This window comes from Phaethon lepturus, unplaced genomic scaffold (genome assembly GCF_000687285.1).
Source record: "Phaethon lepturus isolate BGI_N335 unplaced genomic scaffold, ASM68728v1 scaffold14231, whole genome shotgun sequence".
Taxonomy (NCBI): Eukaryota; Metazoa; Chordata; class Aves; order Phaethontiformes; family Phaethontidae; genus Phaethon; species Phaethon lepturus.
The window spans coordinates 43,699-64,143 of NW_010515641.1; the positions used below are offsets into that span (position 1 = coordinate 43,699).

Genomic DNA, 20,445 nt, shown 5'->3' on the forward strand with positions numbered 1-20,445 from the left:
AGTTAGGATGGACACATGAAATAGAAAAAAAGAAAGCTTATTTTTGAAAAAAGGTACTACCAAACAACTAAATTTCAGTCATTACTATATAACACCCAGGAACTCACTGGAATCATGCAGACTTTTTGTTTGATGTTTTTGATAGGGTTTCTTTTGTCTCTACAAACAAAATAGGGTTTTCTATTTTCCTCCCAATCAGTTGATATTAAAGGTTTTGGATCTTCTCAGCATCTCATCTGCTGCCGTTTTGTGACATCTGTGTCAAAATTCTAACAGTAAAACGCACAAGTGCATCAAGCAGGCAGGAAGAAGGGACCGGGAAGACCTGTGCAGTCATAAGTGAACAAAGCTGCTGGAAGAGCAAGGAATGGGGCAGGCAAGTCTGCTGCCCATCAGGTGCTTTGCTCCACATGCTCCTTCCCCTGGTTCAAGATGTGGCTGCTCACCTTTACCCACCAATAGATGCTGCAAGGTGCCATGCGGTAAGAGCAGAGATGAAGGTAGCTACTATGGAATAAGCAGAGATGCTATCAGTACGATGCCTGTTCACCTGCTCAACCCCAAGCAGCAATCTTGCACACATACAATCCGAAAGGTTTGTCCAGCCTCAGCCTCAAGCTTCTTGAAGCCATATTACAAGCCCACTCACTTTTGAAGATGAGAGACAGAAGTACAAAAGACCAGGGTTTATATTTAAGTTTACAGTACACACTGTTTAATACTGACATTTTTACAGGTCTTCCGGAATGCACTCTTCATATGGCATGCTTGCGCATTTAACAGTGTCCTATACCTACTCAAATTGAGTAAGCTCATTTCAGAAAAGGGATGAAGCCAGAGATAAACTATAAATAGAGCTACAAGAATTGCATCAACTGAATATTTTCTTTGTAACTAGAAGCATAGTTGAAAGTAGAACAGGAAATCGCAGAAAGCGCCTAAAAAAAGTTACGGTTTAGAAGTGCAAGCATCAGGGACAATACGGGGACTGTATCCTCTCAGCTTGAAGTGGCAGATAAGGCTGAATGAAAAGCAGGGGTAATTTACCCAGACTTCAGGAACAATGCTGCACAAAGAGCTGGCCCATGAGGTGAGCAAAGACAAACTTCTTGAGTGCACAAAGGAGCAGCTTGGGGCAAGCCTTGCAGCTGTCTCAGAAGCAATGAGGCACTTTCTGTAGGTATTAAAATCTCCTGAAACAGGTGAAAGGGGGAAGTAAATAAAGACTTAATTCAGAGCAAGCTACATAGACTAAAAATATAGCAAAGTAAATGACTTAGCACAGGGGAAGTTCGAGGCAATAGGTCATGCAAAAAGGGATGAAAAGGTTGCAGCAATTATGTATAGCCTTTTGGAAAAAAGAATCCACTGCCGAGTCTCTGGATGTACTTCCAGCAATGTTAAGACATTGCCTCCAGCTGCTGGATGACAGCACATCCTGGATTTATAAGTATTCATTGTTAGGATGTACGCTCTGCATTTTGGGAAACATTGCTTTAGAGCATGCTCCAGTGCCATTACCCCACAACCTCTCCCTTCTCCCAGGGGGTCACCATCAACACATAAAAGACAGCTTTGAGGAAGGAAGGCACATATTCATTCTTAAAGAACTTTAAGAGGATCAGAGCAGGCTTTCCAGTGGATACTCAGAGTGGCCTGGAAAGGATATGACTCCAGCTGACAGAGGTACCTAAATTCCCAAGTGGGATTTCTTAGGAGCAGGCTACACTCACACCACCACAAGACAGGCAATGGTGAGCTTTTTCGGGCTTTCATCCCAGTGTACACTGTGTTTCTGCATTACCAGTTTCAGCCTTGGAATATTTGTTGATTTTTATTTTGCTCTTATTCCAGTTCTACTCATGTTTGCACTTTTTAATACAAATGTGTGCTCACCATTCATCTCCAAACTGTCAATAAAGTGCCAAAACTGACCAGCTGCATTCGGGCTCATTTCCACTCAAGCTTGAGACAATCTCACAGAGAACAAAGCACCCCTGGCACAGAAGACTGGTTTCCTGTGTGGCACTTGAAGCCTGGGAAGTTCTGGCTACCTCATTCTCCAGAGAACAAAGCAGCAGGACAGAGGGCAAGGCCATACCAACACAAAGATCTGTGTTGTCCCAAAAAGCACATCTGTCGCCTCTTTTTTTGGTGAAACAGTTGGAAACTGTCACCCTGGGAGCAGCACAGCATGGAGAAATATGCAGGACAAGTGCCACAAAGGCTGTGTTAGTCTGGCACAAGATAAGATGCACTGGAAGAGGTGAACTCAAGCACCTAGTAGAACACCAAGCACTAAACTTGGATGCCTTCTCCGCTCTGTTGGCTCCTTTTTTGTACACCTATATAGCACTTTTTTAAAAAGGTCTCAATAACAATACCAACCAATCTTAAAAAATACCCAAAAATACACATCTAACTTCTTTCTGTTCTAAATATCCAAAATGACGGAATATTTTTTTAAGATCCTACACATTATTGTTCAGAGGAAAAGAGAAAAGAAGCTGCATAAAGTGAATCACTTTGTGGTGTTTTATTAAAAGAAAGAACCTCTAGAAACAACCAGATGATGCAGAGGTAAAGCCACCTACAAAACAAGACAAATTAGCATCACCCACTGATTGTTGATCCTGGTGGCACTAGAGGCAAACTGGGAAGGGCTTTAGGGCAACGCTGTACTTGCAGATTGTAAGCAGAAAGAAAGAGTTATAAGGAGAAAGAATGAATTAAAAGACAGATAGTAAAGCAAGTTCCTTCTGTCTCCTCTTATTTTACAGATTTCTTCTACTGTGGTGCAAATCCAGAGCATTGATTCTAATACTATTTTAGTGGATTTCCATTTGTTTTGCCTGGGCTCCTACATTAATCCAAACAATAAGGGCCTTTAAAGCATTCATAAATAACCTGCTGCTGCTGCTGGCACCTAGGAGCCAAGTGCAGCAATGTTAAGCAACAACAAATTTCATAGTTCAAGAGGCACAGTTAAGGAAAAAGGTTGCTCAGAAAGTCATTCTCATTTAGCACAAAGATCCTTAAAAATTGCATGAAATCAGTCAAGTAACTATAGAAACCAATTTCTTCAGCTCTGTATCACACGTCTCACACCTCAATTGTCTTTATTATCATCTGCTGTCAGATCCTTAATCAGAAATGTGAACAGGCTTGATGATTTATTCAGCAGGGAAAAGAATCTGTAGGTCAAGTGAAAAATTTCACACACACATACACACGCACACACATCTTCAACCTTAGGTACTTTCATTTCATTCTGTTCCCAGTAGCTCTGGGGGCAACTCCAGTGAGATCCAATATTAAGGCTCAATTAAAATAAGCTCCAATTAGTGGAGCTTTTTTCTCTCAGGCTAGAAAAGTCAGGAAATGGATATTGGGAAATGTAAAAAGTCAGCTACTGAGAGGAGGCTGCAGACATAAATGAACTTATTTGTTGATTTCTACAGTTGCTATGCAGAGGCCTCTGGGAGTAAAAGCTTAACCAGTCTAAGCTATAAACTAAAACCCCTGCAGCTAAACATGAACTGTGTGAAACAAGGGCTCCATTCCAGAACAGAAAACTGCTGGGCCCAGAAAATTAAAAGCCAGAGGCGTTTTCCATTTAAAACTAAATCCCAGTACCGCCTCCCAGCCAAAGAATTATAAGCAGTATCAGATTTACAAAACGAACAATTACCCTGGAAAAATGTAGCCTATTGTACAGTCCCAGATGCTAAATCTCAAAGTTTCTTCCTTTTTTTTTTTCCCCCCTAATCCCACATTATATTCCTACCAAGTATACTGCTGCAGTTTACAAAGGACCATTTCTAGACGGGACTGAAACTACGAAAGTAAAATGTTAAAAAAGAGAGCTCATAATTCATTGACCTCATTTGAAGCACTGCCCTTGCCTGAGGCAGTTCCTGTCCTTCCCCAAGGCCTCTGCAAATGGTATGCAGCAGCAAAATAAACCCTGACCTAATTGCCAGGACAGGGCTGCCAACCTTCTCTCAACACACAAAGGCAAGCATGGTAACTGGAAAGTCCTACCTCTTTTGCTTTCTGCTTTAACCGCAGTTGCTCTGGATCTTCTTTATTGGAACGGCTCTACCAAAGGAAGAGGAAAAAGATTGCATAGAAATTACTGGCATCCAGACACCATGGTATCCGTTAAATATTTAATAAATTACAATTTTCTCTGGTGATTGAAAGATTTAGCTCCAGGGGTGAATGCCTCAATCCAGACTGGCTTCCCTCCCCCTCCACGCACATACACGCACCCCCCCTCCTCATCTGGGCTGGCTGCCTCTGCTCTAGCCTGAAGCAAGATTAAGCTGAAAATGATGCTAACATTGTCAGTCAGGTCCAGTCTAGGCATGATGTTGTTCATGTCAGCAGCAGACACTTAAAAAGGACAGGAACTGTAGAAAAGAAAGGCAGTCATAGACTGCAAGTACAATGTGATTCTTTCAGGTCTAGATCAGGCTTCTACCCAAGGGGCTCCAGAATGCAGCTTGAAGCAAAATAAAAAAAAAAAAAAACAACAAAAAAAACCAAAACCAAAAACAACAAACCACCACACAACCACCAAACAGAAGATGATCAAGTCACATCTGATGGAGCAACATCTACTGATGGTTTGGGGTTTTTTTTGACCCCCTGTTCTTGAGGGAAGGGGGAAGAAGGGTACTTATTCTGTACTAGCACTGGCTCCATCAGGGGTTTGCAGGTGTTACAGTACCAGCTCCAAGGCTAGCCCTCTGTTCTAACTACAGAAAACAAATATATCTTGCAGGGTAGTGGATCTCACCAAGTTCCAGTTGAACAAGCATAGTGAACCCATATTTTCAAACAGTGCCATGCACAAATATGGAGAAAGACTTCCCAATTTCAGAGCCAGAAACAGAACCAGGAAGGACTTTAACAGCTATGTGAATACTTCTTTTGTTTCATTTTGACCAGTAGGAATAACCTCAAAAGAAGAGTTCACCCCACCACACGTTCAAAAGAACTCCTGTGATTTCTTTAAAGAATGTGAAGTTAAAATCCTTTTCTGTATAACCTAAGCTATCCTAAACATTAACCCTGTATCTGGTAATCCATAATGGCTACTACATTTAAAGCAGAGATAGAGAAACCTGAAGATGTTCACCAGTCTAAAAGGACATCACTATACTTCCTTGGAAAGCAAGAAGTTAAGTTCTTACCTTGGCTGCTCGAAGCAACATTTCACGTTCCTCTTCATCCTTTCTCTGCTTTTCTAGTTGATCAAGCTTTTCAAGAAATCTCAGCTGTGCTCTGGTGTCACTAGATACGATGTACTTATCACTCCCCTGGAAAGAGAAGTTTGTTATAGACAACCAGGCTTTTATATACACCACTAGAGCTAATAAACCCAACGGGACCAATCTGAAAAGAACAACAGTATCTTTTCAAAGCTGAAAAGTGTAGGCCGTTTTAGAAAGACTTCAGGTGGTAGATAGTCATTTAAACATCTCCTCTCCACTGAAGCATGTTTCTTGGCAACTGTGACTAGTAAGAGGTTATTGCAAAAGTGACATTAGCAACATCTAGTTCTATTGTTTATTGACTGTAACAACAATAAAGTCTTGAAGTCTCAAGGCTAAAATTTTGTTTTAAACAGCAATTTCATATCCAGTAAACCTATGTACAAGATTGGCTTCTGGACAGGTTAAGAGGCAAAAACAAAGGGTCGTGAAGCAGCAGAACATTATATTCTTTCCCCTTTAAAGAGAAAGGGTGAAGAAAAAATAAAATTTGAAGTTTTAAGTTTCTAGTGTTTGATGTTTTAGTTTCAGCTGTTTAATCCAGAATTTGAAATAAGTCTCACCTGGTATTTCCAAAAAGAGTGTTTATGGAGCAGAGGGGTGATTTAGAACTAGTTGCTATGAATGTTGGGGGTGTGGGAAATGACATGATTAATTATATATGGTTTATTATACCTTTGGGAATACATACTTTTGCCTCAGTGAATACTCTCAAGTCACAGAATCGTTTATGTTGAAAGGTGACCTGTGGAAGTCACCTGGTCCAGCCCCCCATGCAAAGCTAGGCCAGTGAATACTAATGACAAATTCCAATAATAACTGAATATGCATGCATTGAAACAAGACTACGGTTCTTTTAGTCTAAAAAATGGAATAAGTAGTTTATTTTTCATACTATTTTTGCCCTCACCGGAAATTCTGAGTGAGTTTAGTTTTACTTTGCCTAGATAAGAAAGATGACAGAGAGAAAAGATCTAAAATGTGGTCAACTGCCAACAAAAAAAGCTTGGTTTTACTATTCTGCTCTTCTAAATACAGGCTATTTAAGCCACACGTTGGCCAAAGGGCGTTGGGCAAAACAAGCCAGGGAGCTCATTCTAAACGATGTATGTCTGCGCCTCCTGTTTGTACCACTCTAATGCACGCCTTAGAGTTATCTTATTTCTCTGTTACTTTGTGAACTTGCATTTTCCTGAGAAATTTACCTCTGGGCTTTCACCAGCCAAACACACTACATATTTTCAGCAACGTCTCTTTCTACCTTACCCCAGTCTCACACTTCAATGAGGCAACCTCAACACACAACTATTCTGGAATAAGCACGTGTTTTACAGCTATATTTTAGGCAAGGGTATATTTTAAGCATATGGACAAAAAGGTTGCTACATTTTTAGTTTTCAAACACACTATACTCAGACTCTTCTTCCCACACCCAGTCATATACTTTTAAAAGTTGGAAGGAAAGTAAAAGCCTTCTTGTGAGGCACCATTGTCTCCCAATCGGAATTCTCACAATCCAGCCAAAGCATGAAATCAATCCCTCTTCTGGTATTAAGTTTGGTCCTTTTCAATGAGCCACCACATTGTCGTCTATCGCCAACTGTGGCTCAGACCACACCATGTGTTGCAACCAAGGAGACTTTGTCTTTCCCAAGCAGAGTCTGCGGCTCTGCAAAAAAAGTCCAACAAACCTTTCCTCCTCTCCTCTTCTCTTACTGCTCAAGATTATTTTTTTTAACTGCTCCCCACAAAACAATACTACTCCATGAATGAGTCTCAGCACCTTAGTACAATTTGATTTGAAGAAACAGTTTATAATAATCTACCACCATGCCACAATCCTTTTAAAGGGACAAAGAAGAAGGCAGTATTCCTAGAAGATTATTTTTCAAATGTTTAGAAGTGTTTTGCTTTGAGATGCCCAAAGTTGGAGTTAGATACTTAGGTTTTTAAAGCCAAATCCAAGACTCTATGACCATTAGGATTGCAAGCCTCTCAACCAGAAGCACCTAATGCACTACCATGAGCTTATATGTGATGAGAAATGGGTGTATTCATAACAGTATTTCAGCTCATCAACAACTGTTTGAAGAGACCAAATTTCAGGTCTTCTTCAGAACTGCAGGTACACCTGCAATTATACTTTGTCCTATCAACTCAATAAATTTGTACTCTGTGATCATTTAGCTCTGGACTGCTTAGACAGAAAACATTATTATTTTATACCTGTTCATAACCCGTAGCCATTACTGTTATGACTAAGCAAGCTGGATTCAGTTTTTATCCATATAACAGCTTAACTTCCTCATATAAGGCCAAACTGTCCCCAGCTACAACAGTGCAATCCCAACAAAATTAAAATTACAAGTGTAATCAAGGATGGAATTTAATTTAGTGATAAATAAAGCATGTAACCACAATACAGAGTGTGGTTGGATTTGTATATGCCAAAGCTGAACTTGTATATCTGACAGTTTTAAAAGTTGGTTTTACTTTAACTGAGATAAATTTAATCTGGAGTTCACAAAAAAGAGTGAAAGAAAGTTTTTCCACTATCCTGAAAGAAGCTATTGCTTTCACAAAACAATAGCACATTTGCGCATCCATACAATCTTGCTATGAAATTCATTCCTCCACACATTTTTCTCCAAGAGAAATGTACATACTCAAGACTTCTCCAAGGATGCACTCTAACGCGCAGCCAACCCATAGCACAATTTTTATCTTAGGTTTACACATATTTGAAACGTGCAGCACTGAAGCAAAGCATTCCCAGGTATGCCTTTAGTGAGAAGAGACCTGGTAACAAATTCAAGAACAGCTATACTCCTTGTCTGCGATTTGCAACTTCCTTCCTAGATTGTGACATGTCTGTAAATGAATCTGACACTTGACTAAGGCATTTGCGGTTTAGCACCAGGAATATATTGCATGTCCAGGGACAGAAAGGAAAAATCCACATACGGGGAAGCTATGCTCTACTTCAGTCTACCAGGAAAGAAGTTGGAAGAAACCCTTAAAGACCAGTTCTCCCATGAAAACTGAACACTTGTTAACTGGCACGTTGGAGTCATGTTGTTCAAGGCGGCTCAAGTCACATTGAACAGCCTTGCTGAGGACAGAGCAGGAACACGGGCAGTTGCAGAGGCTCAGTTACTATGAGGGAACCTATTGAGCTTTGCTTTTTATAATGAACTCCTAAATAGAGTTAAGAACCGAAAAGCCTCTGATAAGGTACTTCTGCACTCCGCAGTTCGACGGCAGGGTGGGGCGGGCACAGGGAGGAGGAGGCTGTCTGTCTTCACATCTAGGAGTGTTTACTCCTTTCCTAAATTTAGAACTCACCCCTTAAATCAATGGAGCTACCACACCATACTACCCTAACCAATAGCGCAGCTTAGGATTGCCATGTTTTATTGCTACTGCACATGGCAAAAATGTTTTCGTGGAGCCGTGTTCTCAGCACAGCACCGTACCATGCCTGTTGAAGCTGTATGTTCACAGGCTCCAAACAAAGGAACACAGAGCACTCCTCTCACGCTATTCCGAACCCTCTCACATCAAAAACATTTTCTGATCACTGTACTGTTTAGTTGTCATTATTACTTCTGGTCTTGGCTATCATACTACATCACATGCATACTCTTACACCTCAGCAGGTCTCCAGGTTACAGGAGGGAAGCAGCTGAGGAACTGAACCAGCTAATTGCCCGCATGGTCTTACCAAGCCTCTATAAATGCAGTGCAACAAGAACCACAGCACAAACAGCAGCTTACGACAATCTGAAAGGCTATTCCATACTTTGGATACAGATACCACTATGATAGTTTTATCCTAATTAAGTCAGTAACTTCCAATTATATACTTACTTTTTTCCCTCCCCCTTAAATTTTAGCAAAAAAGGGTGAAAGTGGGAGGTATACATGGTGGCATGATAGGAAACTTTTACTCTGCCAACTCTCTCTGAAGAGCTAACCATCAGATGGAAGCCACTAGGCATGAGCTGAGCAAAGCGGGAAGAAGAAAGTCCCAAGTATGACCCTATGAATTACTGGCTTTTTACACCAACCTTTACCCTAGCAATAGTTATGCTGGTTTCACCACACCTATCCCTACTACTGTCCATCTTTCTGTAATGAAGATAGCCCAATAAAAAGCCTTACAGGGCAACTACCCAATCCTCTTGGAACACCTCTGGATAATTCTCTGAAATACATGAAGCCCACATTGCACACTGGTGCCTACTGGTATCCTAGAGGGAGCAGAGGGCAGGGGCAAGCACTGAGGGAGTGGAATACAGGGCTGTATAAATACATATATAAACACATAACAGGGCTCCAAAACCCTGCAGTGTTCTGTTCTTGAACTTGTATTTCCAAAAGCCTCTCAGCACCTCACCATAATATTACTCATGTGAGGCTACTCACAAATGCAATCCTGTAGGACACTCCTTTGTATTGTAATACAGTCTTCCTACTGAAAGAGGGTACCTGTGCCCCTAAGACTATTAAGCCCATTACTTTTTTTCTTATTGCAGCCTTACAATCTTATTGCTTCTGGCAATTCAATTGGAGGAAAACCTATCAGTTTTCCTATTTCTTTCCCATTGAACTAAAGCAATCCATCATATCAAGTCCACTGTCCAAAAACATTCCCTTGCTGTCTTTGGTATCTGCAAGACACTAAGTCCTACCAGTTACTCAGGACTTGCTTCTACCTCATTTTTTCTCACAATCTCTCTTGGATCATCAACTTTCCAGAGACAACACAGAATATATGCAGATTTCTAAAGACTTGTCATAAAAAGCTGTATACTTTTTCTGTATTGATTTTTTTCCACTGTATCTTCTTCTGGCAAGGAACAGCATACTACAGCTGCTCCAGACAGCACTATAAATAATTGGAAGTTTCCCAATAGTTCCTGCTCTTTACTGTTGCTTCTCCAGTGCTTAAGAGCCTATAAAAAGTGTTCAGTTCAAAAATAACTCCTATCCCATCAGTTAGTTGCTCTTGTTAAATTTCATTAAAGTTACTGTACAAAAAGAAACCAAACAAACAAGAACTTAAGAGTTGACAGATACACCTACTTTTAACTTCAAATTTTTTTCTAAAACAGCTTGATACTGAAAAAAGTAGGGAAGAATAGCTTACTATTGAATGACAAAAAAAGGCTCAAAAAGCTATTTTGGCCACTAGTAAGTTATTGCTTCCCATTTGTACCATACAAAAATCTTAAGGGATACTGATTCACTGAACCCAATATACTTTGTATTGAATGGAGCAAATACAACAGGGAGGGGAGGGAATTTTAAGTACCACTGCTGGGGGCGGGGTGGGGGGGGTGGGGGGGAAATCGGAAACTTTAAGATCAAAGGGGTCTCTGCCTTCACATGGAGCACTTCCTAAAATAAAATATTCAAATAAGTTTCCCAAGGCTTTTTACTGAGCCTACACCGCAGTTCCACCAACAGTAAGTGCATAAAGCAAACACAAGCCCCTACACCAACCTGCCAACCAAGAGCATTCAAAATTAGCTTTACATTTATCAGGCAAGATAGATTTTGTGCAACAGCCACCACTTCTATGGTGGAAGAGGAGAAACACATGCATTTTCTCTTATGCTGCATTTTAAGAGCATTTATCCAACAAGTCGAATGGAAAATGTAAGGAATAGTTAGATGCTATAAATAGTTAAAACAAAACCAGCCTTTGGTAGATGCTGAAAATGCACATATTGCATATGATATGCCTATACTTGGAAGAGGTTTACCTTCAACGCTGCAAAGCAGGAAAACTTTGGTGCAAAACTTGCCTAATGACTTCCTTTACCTTGTGGGTTGATACTCTGTGCTGAGCAATTACAGTTAGTTTTTCTAGGAGCCCTCGTAATCTCTCCTGTGTAGCATGGGAGATCAAGTTCACAACATCAGAGTTAAGTTCCATAATGTCATGCCTTTTACCTGTGGAAGCAGAGAAAATCCATTACGTGTTTTAGTAGTAGCTGATAATTGAAATAATTAGCACAGCAGGTATTCTGTTCCCCCTGGAAGTCATACCCATTATGAATAAAGGTTTGGAGATTATGATTTTCCTGGTAAAGTCACAACTTCAAAGATCTTAGACATTACATTAATAAAACTTAGCCTGGAGCTTCAGAAAATATAGACATTGTTTCACTTAGCCTCCAGAACCACTCTCCTTGCAAGGTCATTTATAGGACAAAGTTAATAAGAACACAAATCAAGCTTCATGTTCGGGGAGGGGGAGAAGCAGTAGCTGTAGAAATTAGTGCCATATTCTGTTAATTCCAGTAATTAAAAAAATAGAGAATTACATTTCGCCCTGCTTGACACTGTGCTTGTTAACAACTCATGACATTTATTTGATGAGTGGGGATGATTTTTGCAGCGCACTCCAGGCACACTAGACCCTCTCATCTGCCTCGACCAACCGGCATGGGGCAGACCAACCCAGCCATCCCACAGCAGCATCTCGGACAACACAGATGAAGTCCAGCCAGGGTCATCATGCCATCACCTTCAACCTTTTCTCTTGGGCTGCTGCTGCCTCTCTGCATTTCAGCAGCTGCGACCGAGGCTGGCGACAGCTCTGGGCAAAGATGTCCCAGCCCCGTGCACAGAGCTGGGCATCATCTCCGCAACCTTCCTTCAGGTGCCAGCTGCCAACAGAGGCGTCTTCCCATGGTTGATCAATCACTCAACCCAACTCCGTCAAGACACCTGGACGGCAGCAACTTTTCCCTGATAGGCACAGCAGTCTGCAGTTTCACATGCTTCATGCGCTGTACCCATCAGAAGGGCTTTTCCTTGCCCCTCGCTGCATTTACAAGCAGCTGTAATACTTTATGATGCAATATACGGCACGCCTTCAAAACCCATTTTGGTATTTACTGCCAAGTCGAATGTTAAGAATGGATAAACAGTACACTGTAAAAAACCTAATCACCTATTTCATTTGCCTTTGCTACTCTAACTGAAAACGAGTAACAACCTCGCAAGACAGGGAATCTACAATGTTACAATGCTTTCCCAGATACCATCAAAGTGTTCATTTTGCTCAAGCACCTTTCAACACTTCCTCACCAGTTTCCCACCAGACTACCAGAATACTAAACTTCAACTTAAAGACAAAACAACCCCCCCCAACCCTCAAGTCCTCCCTCAACACACACTTCCTAATCCAAAGAGGGCTCGGTTCAAGAGCAGAAGCGTTCATGTTCTGAATTGCTGTACTCCCTTGACTGTATTCTTTTCCTTGCAATCAAAACACTTCTCATTTATGACATGAATTATTATTAATGTGGAACAGCGACCATGTGAGCCATGAAACAGCCAGGCTGGTATTCTCCATCCTTCAATGGTCTTCACACCCCAAACCAGACAATTATTCTAAAAGTACTTTCTCTGTTTTTGTAGAGCTCTTTACTTTTCCTTTTTATCCACTTCCCACAGATGACGGGTAAACACTCTACTGAATTTTAGGAAAAGCTCCTAGGCACCAGTTCCAATATGTATTTTCCCTTTTGCACTAGTAGCACAGCACTTATTTCACTCAACTATGCCCCATACAGCTCAGATGGCATATCTGTCTAACTAGTGCGGGATGTATTGAGGTAGCAGACAGCATTTGCAGCTTACATGCTTGTCACAGGCTAGATGCTTAGTTTGGAATAAAAAAAGTGTGCAGAAAGACTTTGCGATCATGTAGTTAAACCACTGTGACAGACTTATGACTGCAGGTATGAACTGAAGGCTTTCTTGAATACTCAGCTGTAAAACTCACTGTTCCAGTATGGCAAGCTACCAGGCAGAGAGCATGAGCAAGGAGTTGAGCAACATTCGCCCAGTTTGCTGTGGACAGTGGTACCAGTCAGCATGGTGCTATACAAATGCACACTCTTGTCTCTGACATAATACAACATTGCTAAGCAACAGTTATTATTTTGCTCAGAAACTAACAGCTGAAATGATACATACACTGAAAACTTCCTATTCCAGTTTAGTCTCAGCCATTCAACATACATTCCACAGTATTAATCTTTGATACAAGCAGCTTTAAGGTCTCTTTTGCATAAAAAGAATGAAAGATTCTTCCACAGAGGGAGTCATTAACAAAGGTCTGCCCTGTGCATATTGGCAGTTTGAAATTTCTTCCTAATCACATGGGCAGGATCTGTAACGTTGGTCAATAGAGTACTTCTATCTGAACAGGCTGAGGAGTGCAAAAGTTGTTAGGAAAGCCAGTGTAATCCATCAGGTTAGGAGCTGCAGAAATGGAAAAGCACGCTTAAGTGTTTGATTTGACACTAGCATTTATATGGTTGTTATGTGTTCTATTAACTTTAAGAGTAATAAAGTTGCTCAGTTTTCATATGCAAGAGTGGCACCAATTCCTTTTTTTCTGGTCGTGCTTCAGATTATTTCCACATAAGATGCCTAGAGAACAGTTGTTTCCTAGAAGGGGAAGTAAAAACTCAGTATAGTTTGGTAGAAACATATGAATTGAGGTAGCAGATATTAATAGTTCCAGCTCCTTCTTCAAAGATGGGAGGCTAGCTGATGAAACAGGCAAGGAAATAGTACTCCATAGATATCTGTTATGTATGCTTTATTCTCACCTATGTTCAAGATTTTCTTCTGAAGCGCTTCTGAGGAGAGAAAAGGTTCATCTGCACAAGAGCGGATTACCGTACCAATGAGCTCGGAGTTTGTTGCCAAAATGCACGCATTTTCCTCGTTAAGATTGACCCCAGCCATAGAAGTTACATCATTTATGTCATCTTCATCTCTACTAAAGAGAAAACCAACATTTTATGCTTAGTTCAGAATGTATACAAAGAAAAAACCTCTTGACTATCAACAAACAGCCACATTCAGGTATCTTGGAGGCTACCCCTACACAACAGATGTTTAGTGTGGGTGTGGACAGGGATAGATAGCTCCTAAAAAGCTTTCACAATTCAGTGAAGTGCCTCTCAAATGTTAGCTTCACTAATGCCTCATGCAAACTGCTTAAACCTTTGTTCTAAAACTCCAATTAACCAGGTAGATCCAAGTGTTGAATAAAGTTGAATAATGACTCATTGAGCTATAAACAAGCCCATTTTCTTACAGATACTTATTCTACCAACTGAAGCTTATAATACAAGCGTATTGGCACGCACCTGATCTTCACTTTTCTGTTAGTGAGTTCCCTCTAAAAAAAAAAAACAAACATACAAAAGATACATACAATCCTTGTTCACATACTAGAACCATGCCAGGCCTTGCCCTTTGAATCAGTCCTACCATACAGTACTTATGTACGTAGTGGGAAGGATGCTGTGCTTCTGCAGAACAGCAGCAGAGCTCTAGTTCTTAACATCCCTCTGTTAGCTGGATTCTGCTGTAGCAACTTTGGGCTACATGTTCAAAATAAAAACTGAAGTCTGGCATACTTAGGGTTAAGATAACTAAGACCAGCTATAATCACGGCAACGCACATGTTAAGCAAAGAGCCTGTGTGCCTCAGTTTTTATTGTTTTTTTAAACATCATTTAAGTTAAAATACTAAATGAATCTTTTATGGGAAAAGTTTTTGCAGGACTTTGTCAATGAAATAATCTAAGTTATTTTCAAATAAGTTTAGATCATCAAGATAAAAGCTTATTGCTTCACAAGGTGACAAAGGCGCTAATGATGGCTTCTGGGGTTTATAACCAATCCAGAAGAAAATTCTGCAGTATTAATACAGCCAAGTGGAAGCACTCTAATCTGAAGGTGTCTTGATTTCGAAAACAAAGAAAACAAAACCAAAACATGGTTTGAAAACCTTCTTGAAAAATATTGTCTGGCAAGGTTTGATAAAGTCACCTTCAGAAAATACTGTGTGGTCTACATCTTGAACAAGGGGTTAGCCAGAAACTTGCCGTTCTTAGGTGATATGGCATCTCTTAGGGAGGCTGTCTTCTGACTGGCAACAGGTAGAAGCTGAAGTTATTATAACATGGGCCTGGTTTCAGCGATACTCAAAAGACACAAGAAAGTGCTGGGATTTTTTCTTAAACTATATTGATGCATTTTCTCCTTTGGGCTTCAATAGGTTTCTATGGCACAAGTCTTCTCTCACAAAATTCTGGAGAGAATCCTGGCTAGGAAAAAAAAAAAAAAAAAAAAAAAAAAAAAAAAGAGTCCAGCCTTCCCCTACTCCTCCCGCCATTCGTTCATGACCCCTCAGGGCTAGGAGGTTCTATGCAATTTGTTCAGGGAAAAGGAGACCCAACAGATTCTCGAACCAGCTTCATTAAGTCTGACTAGATGCTATAGCTATAAATCCATCGTGCTAAGAAAAACGTTAAATCCCAGAATTGTCAAATCAGTTAGATGACCACAGTTACAATTCAAAGCCGAAGTCACCGCTGCCAGAACAGCTTCCCGCCTCCTACACCTTCACAACCAGCAACTGAGCAGTTCCGAGCATATATTCATGCTCTATCAGCCTAACAGAGATGCTGATCTTTCAAGGAGCATGTAAATGAAGCTTCACTGCATGATAATTGAGTGCTAACTGATCTTCACAAGTACACTCCAGTTTCCTCCTCTTAATGACCACTGCAAAGAAGTCTTTGCTGGTGGCAGAGGCAAGAATCCCACCAAAGTGGAGTGTCATGGATCTGCTGATAAAGGAGATACAAAATCAGCACAACTAGCACCAAGAACATACATCACAAGTTATCAGAGTTGCAGATGCAACTAAGGTATCTGAGATTAACCCAGAGGAGCTGTTTATGGAAACCAAGTAAGGATGCCTGTCTAGCACGCAGTTTCAGTAAATCACTTTAACTTTTAATCTGGCCACATACTCCAAACACTCAAGCAAGAAAGAGGTAAGTTTCTATACTATACATCTATCCACCTTTCTACATACAGAAGTTTCAGTTCTCCAGAACGAGCCTTTATGAGGTTACTATTTTCTTTAAAATTTCCATGCACACAGTCTCTCTTGTGAGTACACACATACAAGAGCTTATATGCAAGCAGACATCTCTACTTGTACTGTTTTTAAGTGCTACTTCTAACTTCTTCACTGTGGGACATAAGTTTGCATTAAGTCACTGAGTCACTAGCCTTGATGAAAGAATGATTTGCACCTACGAAAACATTGCTGTGCTGTACTTAACCCAAAGAAACTATCATTACATTTCCTTAGAAGTAGTGCCCACTAAAGACTAAGGTAAGTTTCAGAAGCCATGTTAAGTTTGTACTTTTTACTGGGGTTTTGGGGGTTTGTTTGTTTGTTTTTTGTTTTGTTTTGTTTTGGGGGTTTGTTTTTTTTTTCCCCAAACAAACCTCAATCATTTTACAGTATCATGTACTTTCAGTAAGCTCTAAAAATCATTCTACTAAAGTGGTAAATTTAAACGATTCCACAGTATACATGCAGATGTTTCTGTTGGATACTGACTTGCTTTCATTTTAGCAATCCCTCCGTAAAGTCCCTCTTGTACATGACTTCCTTTAATGCTTTTTTCATTTGATCACATCACACCCAGAAGACAACACGAAAAACTCTCCCAGGTGTTATGTCTCCAACGATTTAAGCTTATCAGGATAAGGGGGAAAACAAAACTGAGTTCTGAGTGTTATCCTGCATGAAGTCAGGTTTGACATTTATACTGACTATTCCACTGGAAAAGAAGCCCAAGCAACGCACCTCACATGTATGAATTTGCCTGTATTGGTTGAAAAGTGAGTCTGTGGCACCCTCTGGTGTTTGACCAGTGCACATGTCTTCTTCTAAATCCATCTTTATTTACTGCATTTCATACAACAGTCAAAGGGAAAACCAGAAAGGCATGCTTAACCCAAACCTCCGTGCACCACCATGGACAACTACATGGGACAAAACAATTCCAGAGGAGCAAGAACCACCAGTGCTCCCCACCACCATGGGGCAGGAGGAGCAGCTGCCCAGACATTCTCCACTCTGCTGTCTCACTCCTGTTCGTCTCCTAGTTGAGATTGCTGGTACCTTCCAGTCAAAATGCACAAATCAGAGTTGTACGTGTTTTGGAGAACAACCCTATTAAATGGAGTAGATACAAAACAAATAACTGAACATGCAAATATGCATCGTATTTTTTCCAAGGTGCTCTAGCATATACTTTGCAGAAGTATGCAAAGCAGTTTATGAAAAATCTTGATGCTTTTAAAACAGACTGCCCTTTACAATATATGCCATGGGGCAATCAAGTGCCAGCGATGCCCATGCCTAGGCTGAAATTATTTCTAGAAGACTTTTTTTAAATTGGGGGTGAGGGATTGCCATTTTTGTTACCGCTCATCTCAAGCAACCTAAAACAGCCCATTAAAGAGCAGACAAGGTCAAATTGCAGCTTATTAAGTACAGCTTAGTGAGTACTGTGTTCTCAAAGCCTAACCTAACCTAGTCACACAACAGCAGAGGGAGTGAGGCTTGATGACATACTGCAATGAGAGACCACAGTTTGAAGTGTCGCAAGTACAACCACATCAGTTACAAGACATGCTCTCTGCCCATAACAAATCTGATCACAAAACCTGAAAGGGGACATGGTGATTCTCTCTGCCTCACACATAATCAGCAGTTGATGGATCACAGGTCACAAGGAATAGCTGTGCTGGGAATACTGAAAATCAGGACAGAAGAGAGCAAACCACTTCACGGTTTACTGTGGAACATCTATTGCCCAGGCCAGATTAACACTATGTGGTGCTAGACCTGCCTAGAGAACACAGATACTTGACTGAGGGAAGCCAAAAATTCAGGTACATGCTGCGCAGGTCCAGATCTACGAAGACTCTCATACGTAGGTTTTCTTTAAAATCAGAAAGTTTGGTTATAGCAGAATAGAAGCAGCACCAGGGGTGTATCCAAAAACATAAATTCTTCAGAGAGAAGAGACTTACCAGAAAAGTTTAAGGTGTTAAAGACTTAAAATCTGAATTCTCACAGACTTAAGTGACTTCGAAAATCATAATCCAAAAGAAGAGTTCTTCCTACACTAAGAATTTAACAATTCAGGGAAGGAACTTCAAGAATTCAAACTTTTTCATGTAAGAGAGTTGATATATACCAATTGGAAGATCACAAAGAAAAAAATTTTTTTTTCCTAGGAGTTTGTTTGGAGTTTAATTATGATATTTATAAAGTGATTTTTTTCCCCCCCCAAACATCACTACCCAAGTTTACATGTCAAATTATATTCTGAACTATATTTCATAAGAGCTTGAGGCAGCTGAACACAGCTATTGCTTTTAACATCAGCTTTTCATTTCAACTTCTGGCTACCAGAGTTTTAAGTGTTGCCTGTATACTGTATGTCACTGTAAACAACAACAGCTGTCTGTATCAGTGCACACAAAGCTGTAGCTTTCAAGAGATGAGAAATCAACGGGTCAACAAGACAAAGGTGTCATGTCGTCTTTTATCCCTGGAAGACCAACTTGAAGCTTCAAGCATTATTGCTCTTATGAGTTATGGCAGTCTGTACCTCTGTTCCAACAATACATTTCAGTGCTACAAAAATAATTTCTGCTTTTGAGAAGTTAATCAGTTACCAGAACCAAAAGCTTTAAGCACTCTTGTAATCTAAAGGCCTACAGAACATGCCAGAAGCCATAATTAGGGGTGTAGTCAAAGACTTTCACCTCTACATACAGGAACAAGCTTGTAAGAGGAGCTAATAAAAGATTTCGAAATACAGCACAGAGCTTTAGACAGGTTACCAGCTAGTCCAAGTAACAGTTCAATGCTATTTGGCCATCTGTAAAAAACAGAGGTTATAACTGCTTTAATCTTATGGAGAGCTTTAATACAAGGTAACTTTGCTTTAGACAAGGTAATAGAACTCATATGATGGAGATCAATATGCCTTCTCTACAAGTGAAACACTGATGCATATTGATGCACCCTGTTTATATAATTATACTCTTGTGATAGCATGATGAAATTCCAACCTCATCAGGACAGTTTTCTTATATTAAGAATAATTAACATCTGCCATGAGGTCAAAATGTTTAGATTCCCCCTTGCCAATTAGTATTATAATGTGAAAAACACCTATCAAACAAGATTCTAAAGAAAGTTGATTTTATTTGGGCTCTGTTCCCACTTCTATACTTGCTGTCTGTTCCTTTTGTTCATTCCTATAGTAAACTTCTGATATCGTTTATTTTTACCTGAAGGATGTTGCTCCATTCTCTTTTACTTTAGCTTTCTGAACAGGAGATGCTTGAAGCGACAGAATTTTATTTCCTGGCAGGGTAATTTGCTTCAGAATGGAACCTAAAACAAAAAGAACATGCCATAGTAGAAAGCAAAATGCCAAGACAACTATTTAATCAGTTCATACTTCTAGCAAAGGCTACTGCAGACTCAACAACAACTAATTAGGTCCATTTGAAAACCAGACACTCTAGAGTCTCACATTCTACATGCTTCTGTATGGCCAAAAACCCTACATGCTCTCAAACATTCTCCTCTGTGCTGACCAGTGAAAGGCTTTAGTGAAAACTGGCTGGCTGAGTCCAACTCACATTATACATCAACCTGGACCCATTGAAGAAAAAAAAAAAATCAAAGTCTGATGAAATGACTCTCAAAAGCATCATGGCTTAAAGGAAGTTCACTGCAAGGAGCTTACTTTGCAGTATTTTAACCAAATGTTTGATTGACATGCTTTTAACAGGTGCCAGAAGTAGACATGGCACTGAGTTTCTCATCAGAACTCCAAGCAAACAGTAAAGATATTCAACTTACTGCACAGAGCTGGCCTCTGCCGACAGACAACTACCTTCTAACATTCCTACAATCTACCAACAGCCTGCACTTACTTCTATACCTCAACAGTCCTCTCCCTTCTCCATTAAAGAGGTTACACTTTACCTGCAGGAAACTGGTTAGTATGAACAAGTGTATTCAGCGGCATCCTTTTCTCAGCAGATGCCTGTAGGGTCAGTGTTGAGGGTTGCGGGAGTGTGGATACTTGCTTTACAATGGTTCCTGATGGTTTTTGGACTACCTGAAATGGAATATCCAATATTAAGAGTTAGAAGAGCTAAACATACAGAGAAGCAAATACTATCAAAATGTTCATTCAGCCAGAAGTGCCGCGGGGCACGC

General features: G+C 40.3%; 1 protein-coding gene across 1 annotated transcript in view; it reads right to left on the bottom strand.

The window, feature by feature from the left end:
• Window positions 1–20,445, bottom strand: part of TAF4B (TAF4b RNA polymerase II, TATA box binding protein (TBP)-associated factor, 105kDa) — a 58,419-nt gene that overhangs the window by 20,864 nt on the left and 17,110 nt on the right. Inside the window, exons 8-13 of the mRNA XM_010295845.1 lie at window positions 20,209–20,344; window positions 19,503–19,608; window positions 13,922–14,091; window positions 11,113–11,243; window positions 5,202–5,327; window positions 4,045–4,101 (exon numbers count right to left, since the gene is read on the bottom strand). Coding sequence (XP_010294147.1) covers window positions 4,045–4,101; window positions 5,202–5,327; window positions 11,113–11,243; window positions 13,922–14,091; window positions 19,503–19,608; window positions 20,209–20,344 — 726 coding nt within the window. The remainder of the gene's footprint in view (window positions 1–4,044; window positions 4,102–5,201; window positions 5,328–11,112; window positions 11,244–13,921; window positions 14,092–19,502; window positions 19,609–20,208; window positions 20,345–20,445) is intronic.